The 21,373-nt window shown below is 38.6% G+C and overlaps 1 protein-coding gene across 9 annotated transcripts in view; it reads right to left on the bottom strand.

The window, feature by feature from the left end:
* chd2.L (chromodomain helicase DNA binding protein 2 L homeolog) overlaps positions 1 to 21,373 on the bottom strand; it is a 73,044-nt gene that overhangs the window by 36,737 nt on the left and 14,934 nt on the right. For 7 of the 9 annotated variants that reach the window (XM_018253244.2, XM_018253243.2, XM_018253247.2 and 4 more), the window contains 7 exons: positions 18,572 to 20,587; positions 17,971 to 18,100; positions 8,432 to 8,663; positions 6,958 to 7,044; positions 4,856 to 4,911; positions 1,445 to 1,549; positions 696 to 854 (listed from right to left, as the gene is read on the bottom strand). In XM_018253244.2, the coding sequence (XP_018108733.1) occupies positions 696 to 854; positions 1,445 to 1,549; positions 4,856 to 4,911; positions 6,958 to 7,044; positions 8,432 to 8,663; positions 17,971 to 18,035 (704 nt within the window). In that variant the 5' untranslated portion in view covers positions 18,036 to 18,100; positions 18,572 to 20,587. The other 2 variants (XM_018253248.2, XM_018253246.2) reach the window with 2 other exon arrangements.

Here is a 21,373-nt window from a genome sequence, read left to right as displayed (position 1 = left end):
ATGGAACGCCTTGTTATTGTACAATTTTACATTATTTTTTATTTATTATCTATATAACAACCTGAACACAGCAGAACACCTGAACACTTCTAACATTTGACAGATGTCTCAATTAATATTTGGGCTGTGGAGTACTGTAAAATATATAGTGAATAAAGTACCCCCTCTTGTAAAATATAAGGATATTATAAGTTACCGAGGAGTTTCATGACCATATAAAAACACGAGGCCGAAGGCCGAGTGTTTTTATTCAGGTCATGGAACTCTGAGGTAACTTCTAATATCCTCATATTTTGCAACTGGGGGTACTTTATTTATTATAATACACAAGTTTCAGTGAGTCATGTGACAGAAATGACATCACTACTCACCGTTTATAACTGATGACATCAGAACTCACCGTTTATAAGGATATCATTTACAAGATATTCATGGCTTTTGTGTATTATATACAAATACATTTCATTTGCAGTTGCCAAGGGTAGGAAAAGACACTGTAGTCTATTTGTTGCCTCTTCTCATTCGACTATATTATATGGTTATCCTGATTAATTATACTCCCCAAATGAGAGGGTGTAGCAAAAATAAGTATCCATATAAGTATCGATTTGGATACTATAATAGAACTGATATAGTCCAAAGCAGTGTATGCAAAGTAAATTCTAGGAACAAAAAAAAAAAAGATATAAGCATACCTGACATTTTTAGCTGCCCTGCGCCTGGTTTGTCTTTTGGGAGTTTCTTCGTCATCATCATCATCGTCATCATCATCATCTTCCTCAGACGACGCTTGTTTTCGGTTTTTTCCACGCTGAGACCTTCTCTGCTTGTTTGTGCTGTTTTTGGCCGCTTTCCTAAAATTACATTACAGGTAACTTTCTGTCACAATACTAATTGCTGGAGAAAGTCAGTGATTCAGGAGAGTAAATGAACATTTAGGGGAAAACCTAAGTGGCAGTATAGCCCCTTTTTCAACTTCAGTGCAATGAATAGGACTAAACAAACGTTTAGCCTATTGTCTTAATTAAGTCATATCTATGGTTTTTGTTATTTTACAGGGCAAAATTTGAAAATTAAACTAAAGTCACATTCAACTGCCTAATCTCAAAGAGTAAAGTCAAACAAACCAGCAGACTACTGAGAAGCCCTCTGTATAAACAAACAACTCCCCTTCCCCAGCTTTTATATAAAGAGCCAGTAATTATAAACAGGCTTCTCAGTGGAATGCTGGTTTGTTTGTCTTTGCACTATTGAACCAGAAAGTAGAATGTGGATGTAGTTTCATTTCCACATTTTGCCCTGTTTAACAGCAAGAAAAACAAACCATAGACAATTCCTAATTAAAAGAATAGGCAAATTACGTTCAGCACTAGTCCTATTCACTAAACCAGTGTTGGGAAAAGTGGTATACCGTCCCTTTAACATGTAGGAAATATCTTTTTACCTCTTTTGCTGCAAACGGCAAGATCGGACTTTAGTCTGTTCTGCATCACTTTCTCCGCTGCTTCCTTCCTCGTCCTCATCATCTGAAACTATGCTTTTCTCTCTACTAAAAAAAAAGATACAACCACGGTTTTTCCTGCTTATAAATGCAAATCTTGTGAATAAATAGTCAATGGTTTGATTTAACGGTTTTAAATATGTAAAAGTGCCCTTAAAGGGCTGGTTCATCTTCAAGTTAACTTTTAGTATGTTATAGAATGGACAATTCTAAGTAGCTTTTCAATTCTTCATGATTTCTTTATAGTTTTTTAAATTATTCGGGCATTTCTTCTTACTCTTTCCAGCTTTCAACTGGGGGTCACTGACCCCCATCAAAAAACAAATGCTCTGTAAGACTACAAATGTATTGTTATTGCTACTTTCTTTACTCATCTTTCTATTCAGGACCTTTACTATTTATATTTGAGCCTCTTATTCAAATCAGTGCATGTTTGCTAGGGCAGTTTGGACACTAGCAACCAGATTGCTGAAATAGCAATCCAGAGAGCTTTAGAATAAAAAAGCTAAATATCTTGATAACTACAATAAAAAAATTCAAACCAATTGCAAACTGCCTCAGAATATCACTCTCTACATCATACTAAAAGTTAAAGGAACAATAACACCAAAAAATGAAAGTGTCCTAAACTAATAAAAATATAATATACTGCTATGTGCTGCAGTGGTAACACTGGTGTGTTTGCTTCAGAAATACAACTATGGTTTATATAACCAAGCTGCTGTGTAGCCATTGGGGCAAGAAAATTCTCACCACCGCACTCCTGTGTATTTACTCCTCTGCTTCCAGTGGTGCTGGGTCTCCGTGAACCCGGCAAGGTCCCTGTAGTCAAATGAAGTAAATTACGGATCCGCACACACTATATCTTCAAGCAGATGGGTGTTAACCCCAGTTTATTGTGCCACCACTAAGATCAACGTTTCGGGGGGGTTTACCCACCCTTCATCAGGATACTTAAACTGTGCAAAAAACCACCTTATAAATACAAAGCCCCTCCTTGTTTACCCATAACACCACAGTCTGTTAAGTGTTTAACCCTTTAGTGTCCATTTTTCATTTTATGTCCATTTTGCAAAGAAAGTCTCTTTTTATGGTGTTGGGTCCGTGATGATATCCTTTTAGGAGACGGACTGTTGTGTTATATTACAATATAAACAAATATGAATACATAATACATAACAATGCGATTATCATGAAACAACATGTGTATCAAAAAATTATATGATGTATTAAATAGACAACTTACAGCCAGTGGGGTCATAATTTTAACCTTACTTTTCTATGTCTTCCCACCGGCTTTTCTTATCTGCATCATTTGGAAATTAAAAACCTTGTGGCCAAAAGGACTGAATGAGAATTTTAGCCTCACATGTTTTCTTTGAATATTTCACTGATTTTATCTTTGTCTTTTTTCAGATAAGAAAAGCCGGTGGGAAGACATAGAAAAGTAAGGTTAAAATTATGACCCCACTGGCTGTAAGTTGTCTATTTAATACATCATATAATTTTTTGATACACATGTTGTTTCATGATAATCGCATTGTTATGTATTATGTATTCATATTTGTTTATATTGTAATATAACACAACAGTCCGTCTCCTAAAAGGATATCATCACGGACCCAACACCATAAAAAGAGACTTTCTTTGCAAAATGGACATAAAATTAAAAATGGACACTAAAGGGTTAAACACTTAAGAGACTGTGGTGTTATGGGTAAACAAGGAGGGGCTTTGTATTTATAAGGTGGTTTTTTGCACAGTTTAAGTATCCTGATGAAGGGTGGGTAAACCCCCCCGAAACGTTGATCTTAGTGGTGGCACAATAAACTGGGGTTAACCCCCATCTGCTTGAAGATATAGTGTGTGCGGATCCGTAATTTACTTCATTAGCCATTGGGGCAGCCATTTAAAGCTGGAAAAGGCACAGGATACACATCAGATAACAGATAAGTGCTGTAGCATACAATAGGATTCCTCAGAACTACTGTTATGTACTCTGTGTCCTGTTCTTGAATGTATACCCTATTGCTAACTATGTATAAACTATAGTTGTTTTTCTGAAGGACATATTCCTGTTTTGCCAGTGCAGGGCACAGTAAATTATATTGCCTTTAAAACACTATTTGTTGTGTGTTACTGTTCCTTTAATTCGAAGGTGTTGTCCCCCTTTCAACAACTTTCCATTTGTTACAGTTTTTGCAAAATTGAAGTTCAAAGCTTAATGTTTCTGTCTCTGGTGTTTCAGTCTGGCATTTTAGTAATCCAGGTGCACATTCTAAACTGTTACAATTTGCTACATTGGCATCTGTGGAAAATTAGCAGCTATGTAATCAATTATAACAGCTGCCTTTAATGAAACTCAGGTATTCTTCTCAGCGGGCCAAAGATAAATGTATCCACTAATGCAGTGCTGTCCAACTTCTGTGGTACAGAGGGCAGGATTTTTTTTCTGCCCTACGTGGTGGAGGGCCAATAATGACAGCCATTGTTGAACACTTCCTGCTTTTAACCACACCCACTTTAAACCACACCCATGTTACCACAAGAACTTTTCAGACCATATCCACATTAATGGTGGTAGCACACCAAAAAACCAAATGGTTGGTGCTCACTGCAGGAATATAACTCATATGTGGGAAAATGCTGGTGCCCCTCCAGCATTTTATCTGTGGTGTGAACAGGTGAACAATGTGGACACTTTCAGTCCGAGTCTGAGGTGTGAACAGTACAGGGCTTTAGGGGTGTGAACAATAGAGGTGTCACAGGTGTGAACAATGCAGGAGTTTACAGTCTGAATTTGAAATGTAAACAATGCAGGGGCCAGTTACTCTCAGTACTGATACCCTTTAAAGCTTACACAAAGTAAGGGAATGCCGCAGGCCGCCAGTTTAACACAATGGCAAAAACATATTATACACACTTTTCATACAAACCCTGCCTCAAAACTGTTCTGTCAGAAACACTTTTCCATGCTACCCATCACAGCAATATCAGGGTATAATTATTAATTGTTAATACCAGACCTCCTTCATAAGATGTGAATCAGACAATATTTAAATTGCTATTTTACAGCTGAATTAACACTGCAGTTTCAGAAATGTGCAGGTTTGCAGACCACTTTAATATAATAGCAGGTATGATTCAACTAGGCTATAATGCCCACAGGTCTCTGCCATGCCCAGAGAAGCAAGTTGGTGTTTGACTGTTGGTGTCCAAGACTGTCTATGGGACAGAATTTTAAATCCAGTTTTCTCCATCAGTTCATTGAGGATGGGAATGGAATGAGGAACCACACCTTATACACCTGCCATTTAAAATCCAGTAACCCCCTCTGCCCACCAGAGGTCTTACTTTTTCCGTGTTCGCAAACTTCGTCTTTTTGGGCTTTCACTTTCAGAATCGCTACTCTGAAAAAGAGGAATGGAATAATGATAACATTTTAAATACAGCACACATTTCTTATTAAAGGAGAAGGAAAGGCAAAATTACAAAACTATCCCAAAATGTTGGCAATCACCCCCTGTCCTGAAACACTGGGTTAGATTTTCTCTCTGTGCCTTTCAAAAGTTCTGCCCACTTTCCAAACATATCTATAGTTCAATAACTTAGCGGGCGCCATGTTCTTAAGGCTATACGTCACTTCCCCATTCAACTGAGATCCCCACTGACTTCCCTGTGCTTGATCGTTGGTTAATCACATGAATAAATGCAATACAGACCTCAGTCAGACATAACACGCAGCCTTTCATCCCCCTTCCTCCGGCAATGCTTTCTAAACTCCCGCTCCGCTTACAAGATAGTGTTGCGAACAGGGGAGAAAGGGGGAGGAAAAGCTGCGTGTTTTGTCTGACTGAAATCTGTAATCAGTATTGCATTTATTCATGTGATTAACCAACGATTTTTCAAGCACAAAGTTTAAATAGAACGGAGTAAGCATTGACAGTGATGACTTTTGGGTGTCATATTACCCTGCACAGGGAAAGCATTTAATTTAACTGCACATGCCCAGGGCACAAGGGAATGGTTGTGCGCATGTGCATGCCCTGAGATGGGGATTTTTACTAAGAGTACAATGTGATATACTTTCAATCTACTTGCCAATAATTTGTAATTTAATTTCAGAATAGTTTCACAAGGAAACTCAGTTGTAGAAAAGCTTCCGGTAAGCAGATCTTAACATTCTGGCCAATACTTTGAGCTGTATTTGTATTTAAACTTTTAATGTTCTACAGGACTCACATGCACAAACTAAACTGATGCATACAAGACTATATTCAATTACTTCGCATAATAACACATTATATCTATTTATAATGTTCTCCGATTTATACATCTAGGTCCAGAGCCATCATATAAGATATATCCTAATAAGTAGCCTATTATATTTGGTTTGCATGTAAGTACAGTGGCTCATGAGCCAGAAAGTGGACTTTAATACTTAAAGGAACTATTCAGTGTAAAAATAAAAACTGGGTAAATAGTGTGCAAAATAAATGTTTATAATATAGTTAGTTAGCCAAAAATAAAATCTATAAAAGGATAGAGTGCAAAAAAACTAGGTTATAGACAGAGAGCTTATTGAACCTGATAATTCTGAATTTGTGAGATTATAAATATATATCTGGATTCCACATGAAGGTCACTAGCATGGACTGATCCAGTCATGCAGCATACTCTCTGATTGGATGAGAGAACCTAAACGGACTGGAAATTAAACAGTTTAGATTATTTGGTAGTTAAACAGGCAGATCAATAGGTTCACATGGGTTTGTGGACATTAACCACATACAAAGAATTACTCCAACATAAGACAGTCACTACTGGACTGATTGGAATTATTGGGAATTACCAGATGCTCTGGACAAAATTATGCATTTGTGGTACTGAACGAACACGAGGGAACAAATTGTTTTTAGGAGGGGATTATGTTTGCTGCTGCAACTAGAACAACCAGTGATCATACTAATATGTAAAAAGTAGGGATGCACCGAATCCACAATTTTGGACTCGGCCGAACCCCCAAATCTTTCTCGAAAGATTCAGCAGAATACCGAACTGAATCCTAATTTGCATATGCAAATTAGGGATGGGAAGGGGGAAAACATTTTTTTACTTCCTTGTTTTGTGACAAAAAGTCACGTGATTTCCCTGCTTGCCCCTAATTTGCATATGCAAATTATGGTTCGGATTCGGTTCAGCCGGGCAGAAGGTTTCGGCCGAATCCTGCTGAAAAAGGCAGAATCCTGGCTGAATCAAATCCTGGATTTGGTGCATCCCTAGTAAAAAGCCGTTGGTTTGAGGTATGGGTTTATCTGTTAGATCAATGCAACATTATTATCCACTGTCCACTGCTATAAATACAGAACACATTCTATACGTGGCCTGTTTCATACCATAATCCTGTTGCTGTTTAAAAGCTATGCCCACTGCTTGGAAAGATTCTTCTTTATTACCTCAGCTTTAACATTAAACCGTGATGGCTCCTGTCTGCTTCGGTTTGACCTCCTAACTCCATAAACATCAGGGTATTCTTCCCACATCTGCAAAACAAACAGCCCATCAGTGGGCCTTTTTCCACCACAGCTAATGAACGTATACTCAACTCTGCCAATTCTTCTGCCTCCTGAATGCGCTACATTCTTAGCCCTTTTGGGCAGGGCCCTCTTTACCTCTTATATCAGTTATTGGTAGTTTTTGCATGGAAATCTAAATGTTCATAGTATACACTCATTTATTTTACAGTGCTGTACAATATGTTTGGCACTTTATAAGCAGGTGCTAACAGGCACGTTTCAGGGGGTGCTGCCGCCTGAGGCAGCAGCCCCAATGCCGCCCCTCCTCCTGCTCCGCTCTTCTAACTACCAGCGTCGGAGCGGGTGGAGGAGGGGCCGCATCGCTAGTGCAGTGAGCGCTATTGCGCTCGCTGCGCTAGAAGAGCCGAATTTCCGTTTTAAAAAACGGAAATTCGGCTCTTAAAGTTACCAGAGGCGGCTTTTTGCCGCCCCTGGTAACTGGCCGCTCCGTGCCGCCTGAGGCAAGATTCTCACCTTGCCTCATGGCCAGAGCGGCCCTGGGTGCTAATAATGATAATAATACTACTAATATAAGGAACTGTGGCACTACATGGATCTAATGCTGTTGTGGAAATGCTTTATATTGGGGATAAAAAAAAAGTTACTGCCTCAAAAAACTACACTTTTATTTGAGCTCCCCATAGATATTCTCCTCCAGTGTGTGTTGCAACTGCGCAGCTGAGGTATCCTAAAGTGCATTCCTAAAATCACAGTAGAATGTTAGCATTTTGATCTTTAGATAATCACAACTTTGCCCTTCTCACAAGGAACGGTATGCTTCTACAAAACATAGCCACTGGCTGGCATACTACAATGTGAAGTGCTGAGAGCTGCTGAATTGAATGGCTCGATGGCTCAGGAATATTAATGTGGTGCAAAAAGTAACTTTAATGTCATATTTCTTCTGTTTTTAGAAGTGTATAATGAAAATGTACAGTGGGCTCATTTATAAACACTGGGCTAATTTGTACCTGGGCAGTAACCCACAGCAACTAATCATGATTAGCTTTTTTCAGTCAGCTGCAGGTTAAGCACTGAAAGCATTCATCCGATTGGTTGTCATGGGTTAGAGCACAGGAGCAAATTAGCCCACTATTTATAAATGACCCCACCATATCCCTTTGTTGATGAAAACTGTATTTTACTCCTTTCCTAATACAAGTGGAAATTTATATCCAATCACCTACATTTTCTACCATTATGGTAGAATTTAAGAGTGTTCTAACTATGCTATCCGTGTTCACTTTTCACCATTCAAAACGTATTCTAAAGATCAGATTCTGTGTTACATGCTATACTGTGCCCTAGCAGCATAAAGAGTCGTGAGAAAAAAAAAACACCCAAGGTTCCTTGCCTTCTTCACATCAGCCAGTCTCTCCTTCTTAGGGAGAGGCTTTTCCTTGGAGTCAGCATGTGCGTCATTTGTCTTTGAGCCGGTCGATTCACAGTCTGATTCTGAATGGCTTTCTGAAGACTCAGAGCTGCTGTTTGATTCACTGCCTTGCTCAGTAAGATGCTCACTCTCTGACTGGCTTGCAGATTCCGATCCATACACAGAGTGATTAGACTCTTCTGACGCAGAATGGCTGGTATGACAAGTGAAATATCAAAATAAATTAAACAGATTTCTTTCTGCAATATATTTAGTGGTACTCTAATCTGTGAACATTTGCCCTTATCCTTAGATGAAAAACAAAGTGGAAATTAGAAATTAATTTTCCCTAAAGTTACCTAATCATTCTGGCTAAGTATAAGAATTATTTCTCTTTTCATAAATGTGTAAAATAAGACTATTATTGGGCTACAATGATAAAAAAAAATTTTTTAGCCCCTATACACAAGCATCATTAATATAATATTACACCAGACTTCAATTTACATCTAGGTTATACATATCTCCAAGTCATGTTTGCTATTTTATAAATAACACATGCCAAGCACATTAACTTCTGTTCCATTTAGAGCAAGGACGATAAAAGTTCATAAAAATAACAGCAGAGGGCAGCAGAAACATGAGCTGTACAGTGAATGTGATCAAGGTGGAAATGGCAGCCATTTTGTAAGTGAATTCCCTGTAGTCTGTTGTTCTTGAAGCTGCTCTCTCACTCCTAAAATGGAGGCCAAAGTGATTTTAATTCCTCATTTGAAAAGTTACAGAGAAGCATACTGACAAGTAAAGGAAACCTGCAGTAAAATAATGTAGTTAGTCTATAAGCAGATCACTGAAGATGTGTTTCTGTAATATTTACAAAAACTGTATAAAAGTCTGTAATACTGTCAAAGGGTGTAACTCCACACGAACTTGGGATCACTGACATATGAAAACATTTCATAATGTACTGAAAGTCTTGTAAACTATAAAGATATTATAACTTCTAATATCCTCATATTTTGCAACAGGTGGTACTTAAATTATTATAATACAAGTTTCAGTGAGTCGTGACAAAAATGACATCACTAGTCACCGTTTATAACTGATGACATCACTAGTCACCTTTATATATATATATATATATATATATATATATATATATATATATATATATATATATATATATATATATATATATATATATATATATATATATACCTACAATAAAGGCTTAATCAGTGCTCCCCTATGCTGAAAAAAGAACCAGCCTGGGGTACTAACACTCTGTCCCACCACCTTCTGTTTTGTCCCATGAATCCCTTGTAATTACCCTGGGCTATAAACGTAAGAGCAAATCACTGATATTCTGGACCACTTGGAGGTACCACTTGAAGACCCCTGAAAACTGCAGTAATTTACAGGGTTTTGCCAGAAAAATAAAGATTTATTTATTTTTTTGAATATTGAGCTGTCCACACACTCGTCAGGGAAGGTCACCGGGTAATGAGCCAAATATGGATGATCTATCCATATGATCTCCAAGCCTACATTCAGATCATATAGGCATTGGCTTAACTACCATACAGCAGAACCAGTGACTGCAGGGGTCCCCAGGCACTTTCTTCCTCCCACAGGTAGGAGGATGGTTTGGGCCCAGGGTTTAGCAGTTACTTCAAGTTGGGGGCCTGAATTTCATTTTGTGGGGGTGGAGCCCCGCAAAGGCTAGTTATACACATAAGGACCGTGTGCAGGCCCATAGGGAGATTAGTATATCGACAACCCCAAGCTGTTCACCCCACAATGAGATGTCCGATGTACCTAACATATCTAATCAATTAGGAGAGTATTCTTCATACAGCACCAAATAGATTAAAAATGCCTTTATTTAAATTTACATGGAACCCCGTTAGTAATGTTTCAGGCCAGAAGAGGCCTGAAACGTTGCTAACCGGGTTCTGCCATGTAAATTCAAATAAAGGATTTTTAATCTATTTGGTGCTGTATGAAGGTTTTTCTCCTAACTGAATGCTGGTGGAAGATGGACCACTGACGGTACGTGCACCAACACTAAAATCGGATGATTGGAGAGGACTCAATTATACTTTCACGATATCTAACCAAGTCAGTAGTGGCTGAGACTATGTCCATCTTTAATAGTGATTCTAGGAATTGATACATATGGTCAAAAAGGGGATGTAGACACCTTCCTAGAATTAAAGCAGGACTGCATTATTTATATATATATATATATATATATATATATATATATATATATATATATATATATATATATATATATATATATATATATATATATATATTCGTGTTCCAAGGAATGACGCACTCCAGGACTTCATAATGAGATCAAGCAAAGTGAAGTTTATTTGTCAACGTTTCGGTCCAGTCTGGACCTTTATATATAAAGCTTCTGTCAAGTTCAGGAAGGTTAACTTGGAGTAGATTGTTATTCACATTGGACTGCATGATTTAGTAGGTTGGAAGCATAATTGACAGAACCAACTTTCTCTGCTCAGTGATGTGGTGTGTCAGGAGTTTTACTGAGATACAGTTGGCTTATCGGGTGATTTAAGGAAGGGAAGAAAAAAGAAAATTGTGGTCTCCCATTACTAGTCATACTGACAGTTCAATTATAGGAATATCTCAGTATTGTTTTAATGGACTGAAAAGACCAACTGCAAGAGCTTCAAAAAAGGTGGTCATTAAATGACAAGTAACATCAAAAGTGAAAATGATTGATTTGACCAAGCATGCCATTCTTATCATATATTTTAATGGCCAGGAATACATTTTAGTGTTTAGTCGTACCATCTTTTTTATGTTGTCTAAACAAAGCCCAGCACACTCTATTTTGTTCAGTGGGCTAATGTCAATTCATATGTGCAAATGTAATCTGTGGGGTACATTGTTTTAAAAAAAATAACTTGGCTGAAGTGAGCAGTTTGACAAATTATTGCCACCAGTCAATAATGTAATTTGCATGGGGTAGATTTTGGCCAAAAAACAAAAGCAATTTGGCCCTGTAAGTACACTGAAAAGTGGTTTTCACTGATATTAATGCTAGTTTGCACTGGCAGTATCAGACGTTTCTCAGCCAGCAGAACATGCACTATGCCCCCATTAGCCATATGGTAATGGCACACAGAACTTCTTAGGGAGCGTAAAGTACCACATTTAAAGTAGCCCCAAAACATGCCAAAGTGCCAAACAAACTTGAATGTACTTGACTTAGATGTGGTCAGCACTGATGGTAACATAGAAAATGTGTTGCTTCTAAATGCCTTTCTGCCCATATGCGGGCCAATACTAGCTGTAGTTTGTTGGCTAGGCCAGAAAATTTAGATATTTAATTGGTAGGATTGTAATGTTCCGTGACATGTTCTTGGCATTGGGCCAAAGGGACAGATCATCCAAAGAGCATAAAAGACCTACTTTCCAAAAGAGCAGATCTTTAAGATAATTGCACAAATGGTCATGTTGGCCTCTTGTTTCTTTGCCACTTTAAAATGCTTTAAAGTTGTGGCAAGCTTTAGATACACATTTTCATGAATAGCGTATGAACATTATACATGAATGCTATTATGTTATCGTAATTTTCTGGTGTCTATATTCCTTTAGGGCTTTAGCAGGCGGCCAGTTGTCTGGCGAGTAATCGCCTCTTCTGCTGGGCGACAATCTCCCCGAACTGCCTTCCCCCTCCTATAATGAGAAAACGCCAATGCACTCGCGGCACTTCGATTTCCGAAGTCGCCCGAAGTTTCCTCATGAGGCAACTTCGGAAACCGAAGTGCCGCGGTTGCATTGGTGTTTTCTCATTATAGCAGGGGGAAGGCAGTTCGGGGAGATTGTCACCCCGCAGAAGAGGCGATTAGTTGCCAGGCAACTAAGTCTCCCCAAATCTGCCCATGTACTAGCTCCCTTAAACCTCAAAAACTGTTGTTGATAACCAAACGTTCTAGCTGATAACCAGCTTGCTCAGATTACTGCCTTTAAAAGGGTAGTTCACCTTTAAGTACGTTATAGAATAGCTAATTCTAAGCAACATTTCAAATGGCCGTCATGGTTTCTTTTTATTTATAGTTTTTAAATTATATACCTTCTTCTGATTCTTCCTAGCTTTCAAACGGGGGTCACTTATCCCCTCTGTAATGCTACAAATGTATGCTATTGCTACCTTTTATTACTTATCTTTCTATTCAGACTGTCTCATTCATATTCCAGTCTATCATTCAAATCAGTGCATGGTTGCTAGGGTAATTTGGACCCTAGCAACCAGAATGCTGAAATTGCAAACTGGAGAGCTGCTAAATAAAAAAGCTAAATAACTCAAAAACCACAAATAGTAAAAATGAAAAACAATTGCAAAGTGTCTTAGAGTATCACTCTCTACATCATACTAAAACTTCATTTAAAGGTGAACAACCCTTTAAGTGAGTTAAAAGTGAAGCATCTTATTCCAATTTTGATTGATTTACTATGGTAGGGACAAAAGTATGTATGGTATTCCTGGAGGCAGCTGAACTGTTCCAAAGATAGACATGCAGTCTGGGCTGATGGTGTCACTGCAGTTTGACTTCAGTAGAACAACTGACTTATCTGTCTGGTTTCTTGTCACTTGTGCTGTCTCACCCGTGGGAGATCTCCTCTCCCATATGATAACTGCCTGAAAATACCCATTAATTAAGAAGAATGGAGGTTACTGCAAGTAAAGCACTTTATATGCAGCAATCCAGCTTATAACAGGAAAAAATGAAAGGCATAATGATTCCTCGTGAGGCAATTTCGGGCGACTTCAGAAAACAAACCGCCACGCGTGATTAGCGCCAGCATGTTTTCATTTTAGCCGGCGCAGGAACAGGGAAGGCATTTGGAGAGCTTGGTCACTGCAAAAACGAGGCCATTAGTCGCCAGGCGACCAAATCTCCCCAAAACGCCCTGTATGGCCTGACCGCAAAGGGGAGTACTGCTGATTCTGAGAGCATAAATAGTTAAGACAATTATTCTGCTAGGGGACAGACGCTGATTTATACAGTCTTCCTGGCTCTGGTGTTCCGTCAAAAAATAAGCAATAAAACACTGAGGCTAAAAGATTATTTTAAAATTAGGTTACTTAGAAATCATAATGGATGTAACGAATATTTACAGATACTAAAGTGCCCTTTTAAAAAAACTACTTGACATCGTAGGATTTTGATTAAATATATTGTAGCGTACCTGTACAGAGAAAACTACAATTCTGCAATGGCGGAGCACATTATCGCCAGCAGCCCACTAAGCATATTTGTTCAGTAACTTGTGGTAGATTGTTTCTATAGGATTTTTTGGTCTGAATCAAACTGGGAGGAATCAGTGAAAGAAATCCCATGCAAATCATGTTTTGGTTTCCCTGCCAGAGATGCAGAATTCATTGTTTCTGGGACCATTGCACTGTACTAAAAACAATGTCAGTGTGCAATTAGGTTCAAGTCCCTTGTGTGTGCACATGCAACACAAAAAGACATGTAAGTAACACCACTTCTTAGCAGGTGTTTAATGCAGGGCTTACTTGCATCTTTTTGCCCAGTACTTTGAGTCTTATTCAGCAACAGTGAAAGTGTAGGAGTGTGTACTGGCATCAGTATCTTTGTGTATACAATTTGGATGGTCACAATTTTAGGGCTTGTGTTAGTAAATGAACTCACCTGTATACTACATTTACAGAATACAAACATATGAGCTGCTCCAAAAGCCCTGCTGCATGAAACGTCTTTTTTAATAAAAACATTTTATGCCTTCTAGATTTGTGCAGAAATTTTAAAACAAGAGAAAATTATGTATAAATCAATTTAGAACATTTTAACTGCTGGTGTCAGTGGCCCTTTAAATAATTGCATCACACATATGAAAATGCATTTAGAGTAACTTTTTTTCCCCTAGTATTACGGACCCTTTAAATAAAATACATGTACATATAGCACAGTTGGTGTAATTGCTGGATGGCTGGTTATAAGCAGCATCAGCTATAGATAAAAAGGAAATATGTTCTGTACTCTAAGCTGAAAAACTGCCTGTAATAGGTCTAAGTAGTTCCATGGCATTACAGTATTGCCTGTTCCTGTGTTTGTTTTTCAGGACTAAGCCCCGCCTGTGTATTCAACAATGCTTGGTATTTATTGCCCAGCCATTCTTCTTGAAACCCAAACTTTGAACTCTGTCAATTCTGTGCAGGCTCCATGCTGATGGTGTGGGGGCAGGGAGCTATAAGAAAACCTATCTATAGAGAAAAAGATTTAAACATTTTCAGGATTCAGCAGGAGAGGGTGGATTCAAATTATGTTTTCTATAACTGATTAAATAGGGGCTCTTTTGCTATCTCATATGTATTTAACATCTCCTTGTTCCCTGTCCCAGGGTCCCATTTATCCTAGCAAGCAGCAGGGGGGTTTCAAAGACCGAATAAAGATGAAAAAGAGTGGATTGTGGATAAAAATATTAATACAAAATAATTAAAAACGTATCAATAGGTAATAAAATAATCTACGCTCTGAATGAATGAGAGAGACTGTCAGGCAGAAGTAAAAAAAAAAAATATATATATATATATATATATCTATATCTATCTATCTATCTCTATCTATCTATCTATCTATCTATCTATCTATCTATCTATCTATCTATCTATCTATCTATCTATCTATCTATCTATCTATCTATCTATCTATCTATCTATCTATCTATCTATCTCTATCTATATCTATCTATCTATCTCTATCTATATCTATCTATCTATCTATCTATCTATCTATCTATCTATCTATCTATCTATCTATCTATCTAAAGACCAGCTATAATAGCTGTAGCTTTCCAGTTCATCTACATCCCCCCACAGAAAGGTTTTGAAAAATGTTAATTGTGCCTTTCCACAGTTTGAGTGGTGGCAACAGATGTGCTATCAAAGGACGTGTGTATGTTTTTTTTTTTTAAACATGTTTAGGGATTACTGCATTCTTAAGGTTTGCTTCTAAAGTTAGTTTTTATGCATTTTAGTAATGGTTTCCTGTGTGTTACACACGGTTTTATTTGAGGTGTATGCAGCAGCTGTTTTTCTGTTGACCAACATTCTGCGCTGTAAAGTATGACGAAACAGAGTCTGCACTTTTTTTTTTACCGGATGTATGTTTCAACTTTATTGCTTGTAGGAATAAATGTCTAATAAATGCACTACACAAATGTTGGGGCCTTCACTTGACAGCTACTGAAACAGAATTAGGTGCTTTAGGTTGGACAAGCTGAAAAAAAAAAATGAACTGTACAGAGAAATCCTCTTTAAAGATTTGGATGTGTAAAATAAAAATGACATCCAAATTGTTAGGCTGCTTTACTTCTAGGCTGCGACTATAATGGTGTAAATGTACAGGAAACAGAATGAAAAAAACGTCAAGGCTTGAGAGATATTTCCTTTTTACTCCCTCCCTCCAGTCACAAACAGTAGACGTGCAGCTGGCTGTGTACACAAGCTTGCCAAAAGGAGGAGGTTGTTTTAAGCATGCTCCAGCTGACATCACTCAGAAGGGGCAGGGCATCTAATCACTGCTTACACCCCCTGTTGCCAAGGGAGCGGTTAGCCAATCAGATCCAAAGCAACCGCAAGGTGGCCTTTGAACTCCTGGAAGCAACTTCCTCCTCCTGCTTGTGGAGAGCACACTGTGCATCACAGAATGTCAGCCCAGCTCTGCTGCACAAAGGAAAAGCCATTTTGTGACTGAAATAGAAACTGCAAAAAATGTGGCTTTTTTTTTTTTTTACTAGAACGCGCTGCCATTTGAAGCTTTCTTGGCAATGCCAGCCCCACAAACAAACATTAGCTACGCTGGAAATGTTCCATTTCTTTGGTTAAATGTGCACATACAAAAATGAGTCTCTGGCTCTCCCTCTCTAAAGCACTTTCATAAAATGGCTGCCACTCACAAAATGTACTCCAGGGTTTCTAACATACGCTGCAGTGTCTTAAACTGTATCCAGAGCAGGCTTTGTGCCGCAGAAGTGAATAGATTGCAAGATGTGTGCAATACGAAACCAGGCAGGGCTTTCATAATATTAATTTTATTTACCACAAAAGGGCATCCAATAAAATGCATGAAGTTGTTGTTACACACACATTATATATATATATATATATATATATATATATATATATATATATATATATATATATATATATATATATATATATATATATAGCTTTTCAAACACAAAATGACACATATTAAAACATTTCACATAAATAAGTTCATAAAAAGAGCTGTAAATCAATAAAGGCATATTAAATGCCTTTCGTTTGTATCCAGCCATATCCTATACGTTCTCTTGCAAAAAAAAAAAAATACAAATATATAAACTAGATCACAGGGAAACATAACAACCAGTTAAGCCTGGACACTGAGACCTGCAAAATAAGTGCTGGAAACGCTACAATGTAAATATGTATAAATAATGGACACATTAGCAGTTTATCTATTGTAACACACACATAAGATAGTATGTTTGGGGCAATTCCTAGAGGACTCCTGCTGCACTAAGCAAAAAATTCACCTTTAGGATTTTGTGTTAACTCTTTCCAAGAAAAAAGGAAGCTGTTCTAAAAAGGTAAAAAAAAAAATACGCCAACACACCACCACATAAAATGGCTTTTAACTGTTGCAACACCATTAAATCCAGTTTACAGATTATATAAAGCTGGTTCTGATAAGGAAAACATTGGCCCATAGTGCATATATAAATTTGCCAGCATGATTGCACAATCCAGTTGATCTTTACTGAAATATTACACAAAAAGTATTTTATATATATATATATATATATATATATATATATATATCTCCATGCATACCCTTAACAATGTTCTTTCCTATATAAAAGTAAGGAAAAATGAAACCAAAGAAAACTCAAGATTGCATACAGTATTTAAAGGGAAAACGGGAAAACAAAAGAAATAATTGTTTTGAACAAACTGAAACAGGTGGCAAAAAATATATCTATGCATAAATATATATGTATATATAACATATGGGGGTAGGCAGGAGCATTGGCTTCCCCTAACTTGTATAAACTTTGGCAAAACAAAACTTCTTGAATTCTCAGATTCGTGCCCTGAATGTAAAATGGTGCAATGCAGCAGAGATTAAAACACAAGGTCATTGAGCAGAACAATAAAGTAGCACAAAATATTAGTGTGTATGCTAAAAAGAGGCAATAAATGGGAGAAGGCATGTGCCTGGGAGACATGGGCAATGTTTGCCTTCTATCTGGGCCCTCGAATTTTCAATCTGACTTTCTGAAACCACAATCCAAAAAGTAGGGTGTGGCAGTGGAAGCCAAGTCAAGGTCAGATGTGGAAATAAAGTGCAATAAAGAAGCAGGAAAGCAAATAAATGGGGGGTCGATGAGGGGAAGGGGTGCAGCTGGCCAGGTGAAGGAGTGCAGCAGGAGTTTAGGGAATAGCTAGTGAAAGTTACAAGTCGTACCTGGATGCATTGCTACGAGCTGAGCAGTCCTCCTCTTGCCCCGGTTTATCCTCATTGCTCATCATCGTGTATTCCTTTTATTAATAGGGGGGCCGAGGTGCCCTTTGAAGTGGGGGGTTGAAGAAATATGCTGTCAAAAGTTGAAAAGAAAGGTAAAGTGACCTCCCGAGCTGAAGCCATGTTACCGTAAGGAGGATCCGAGAACAAAGCCAGACAAAGCGGAGGATCCCCTAACGGTAGCGCAGTACCCCAAATGGTGACCATAGGACCCCCAAAATCAAAACAGGCCATGTTAATGGCCCGCACTGCCCCTCTGAAGCTGCTATGGGACTACAAGTCCCGGTACCTCCCGGCACCCTTCGTCTTTGGGAGGATGCTGGGAAATGTAGTTTAATGACTGGAGGGCTGCAGCAAGTTAGCCAAAAGGGCAATAAAGAGGGACCGGTGGGCCAGAAAACGCATGGACTTGGCTCGGATCGTCGCCGAGACCCTTTAGATTCCGTTGCGTCATCACAAAGCAAAACAGGGACATCTCGAAAAATTGCGATAAAAAGAAGAAAACGGAAGCGGTAAAAATAATGAAAAGCTACCGGCGTCTCACCTGCTCAATCCATGCACCGAGTTAACAGGAAGAGTCCCGGATTCCGGCAACTGTCGTAAATGCCATCAGAAGAAAACGAAAAAAAAATCCAAAAATCAGAAAAAAAAAGTATTTGGGTATAAAGGTTTTGGGGTTTGGAGGGATGAGGCTGAATAATAGGGGTGCGCTGGCCAGAGAGAGCGGCGCTGCCAGGGAAGGGCTGCTACTCAGAGAGCACAAATATGGTGGTGCGCCATGAGCGGTGAAAACAACGAGCAGTCTCCTCGGCTCCTTCTCACCGACGGGACGCGAGGAAAAAGCGAAAAAATGCCCTGAAATTCATGGGTTCCATAGCCCCACGAGAGCCACAGCAGGGGCTGAATGGAGGGGCCCCTGGGAAGCAGCCCAAACTTGCCCAAAGTGAAAGTAGAGTAAAAGGGAAGGCAGGGAGCTAAGTCCGCTCTCTAAGGCACAGCCGCCATCTGTAGCTCCTTCCCAGCTCTGAGCTCTGCCTGTGATTGACACTCTCTACATTTACCCCAGAACTCAGGTGATGTACTAAAGACCCACCCCTTCATTTCCACCATCATGAAACAACACTTGGGAATGGGGCAGAGTGGAAGAAACCCCATTTTTAAGATACAAGGTGCACATTAGTTGGTATTATTGGGGGTGGGGGGGCTCCTCACAGCAGTCAGCTAACCCTTTAGCAACTAGGAAAGAAACACACACACACAATTACTAGCCTTTGTCTTAGGCACTGCCATGAATCACTTCCTCTTTGCACAGGAAGCACTTTAAAGTAAGCCATTTTGGAAAGGCATGAAGCCTACTTACATCTGGTAAAACAAGGCAAATGGCAGACTGGGGCGTTGCAAAGTGACCTTGGGGTTGCTTCCCCCATATACCATGATCAAGTATCCCCCACTTTCTGTGAACATCACCTTATGCACACAAAATATAGTCATGCCACAAAGCGAGTTGGGCTGTTTGTTGTTTGACTCCATAGCACCACCCTAGTGTCCAAATGTGGATTGACAAGTCAAAAGGATGCAGCAGGAGGCTAGAGTGTGGCACTAGGGCTCTTTGGGGGTCAACAGAGATGGGTACGTTACCCAGTTAGATGCCCATTAGTAGTGAGAGTCGAGACTGGTTGCTCAGTTCTACCCATATACATGAGCAAGGGCTACCAATAGTTTGTCTTCATCAACAGACAATTGGTCCAATTCCTTAAAAATAGAGATTGGTTGTGGAACTTTTCATTGTTGAGAATGTAAACAATGTGACCGGCCTCTAGATCAGAATTAATGGCTAGTTGCTCACAATGGGACAAGCAATAGTGTCACTTCCAGTGCCTTGACCAATGGACATATACCCGGCCGTTTAGGTAGAAATCATGAGGTAGCGTTGTACAAAATGGAGGTCACCAAATGGTTGCCAACTACAGTTAATCCATTAGATAAAAATTGTGAGAACAGAGCACACGTATATTACACATAATCAGCTAAACACACAGAATCAGACAATAAGGAACGAACTTAAATTCTAGAAGTTTGTACAGGAGCTTGTTCCACCCAGAACAGTTCCCTCTAGAGGTTATTACTCCTTTGTACTTTAAGCACATTCAGTCGTCACCACATTGCCCACATTCATTTGTAATAAGTAAAAATCACTCCGTAAAAATGAAGCACATCAAGTAGAGTCTGAAAGAACCAACGGAGACAAGCCAATTGGAAAGCAAACATTACCTTTATTGAAAGCTTTTTCTTACAAAATTCTCATCAGCATGAAAAAACACACATGTATTATGGATTAATTTTGTGCAATGTCAAGACAAAATTCCACCACAAAAACAGGCAGTTCATTCTAGAGAAACCCCAGTCTAAAGGGTTTTAGCCAAATGTTCATTTGAATTGATCTTCTTGAATAAACTAAAAGTCAAGGCTTATTCCAGTTCTTTAAAGGTCCAACCATCTTGATTTTCCATCTTTGACTTCATTAGAGTTTGCTTCATTTTTTTTCCAAGAAGTTGGAATGCTTTGAAAAATTAGAAAAAGAGCAATTGGAATGTGGATATAATCACATTATCTTACATCTATCACCTACCTGGACAGTTGCAACCATCATCAATATTCAAGCTTTTATAAAAACAGGACAGTCACGCAACAGTGCTCTTTTTAGTGTATATACAGTAATTCATTAAGAACCATTATCCATGATTTAAAATATTTACAGAACATTAAAAACATTGCAATAGGAAATATACCTTAAACCCCTGGTGTCCATAAGGCCTTATTCACACTGCAGGCTTTTCTTGAACAGGGTCAGATTAGTTTTGATGAAAAACACCCAACTGTTTACTATAAGTATGTGATGGGTCTTTACCCGCAAAGCAACAAATCTACTACAGGTTGCTCTACTCTGAGTCGATTATAACCAAGCCACATAAGAGTCTATAGTGTGAAAAAGGCCCAACAGACAGTAAAGGAAAACAGTTGCATAGAATATCCTTTCCACAAAAACAAACACAAGGGATCTTGTTTTAATATAATTCTACATACAATGTCATCTGTACCATGTGAGGGGAAGAACACTTAAATTAATGTTAAAATTAAATACGAGTCAAGCAATGCATCAGGACTTATCCTTACGTTTTAAAAAGGGAAAGATCTATACAATGCCACAAAAATGCCAAGAGGGTAGTTATAGAAATCCATGGGAGCAAAATGTGCAGGGACAATTGTGAACTCCCTCAATGTTTTAAGGATAGGAGAGCAGAACGCCTATTAATAGGTCTTTAAAACAAAAATCAAGCAAATGCTG

The sequence above is a fragment of the Xenopus laevis genome, chromosome 3L, assembly GCF_017654675.1.
Source record: "Xenopus laevis strain J_2021 chromosome 3L, Xenopus_laevis_v10.1, whole genome shotgun sequence".
Classification (NCBI taxonomy): Eukaryota; Metazoa; Chordata; class Amphibia; order Anura; family Pipidae; genus Xenopus; species Xenopus laevis.
The sequence above is the reverse complement of the archived record's forward strand: the minus strand, read 5'-3'. Positions and strand labels throughout refer to the sequence as shown.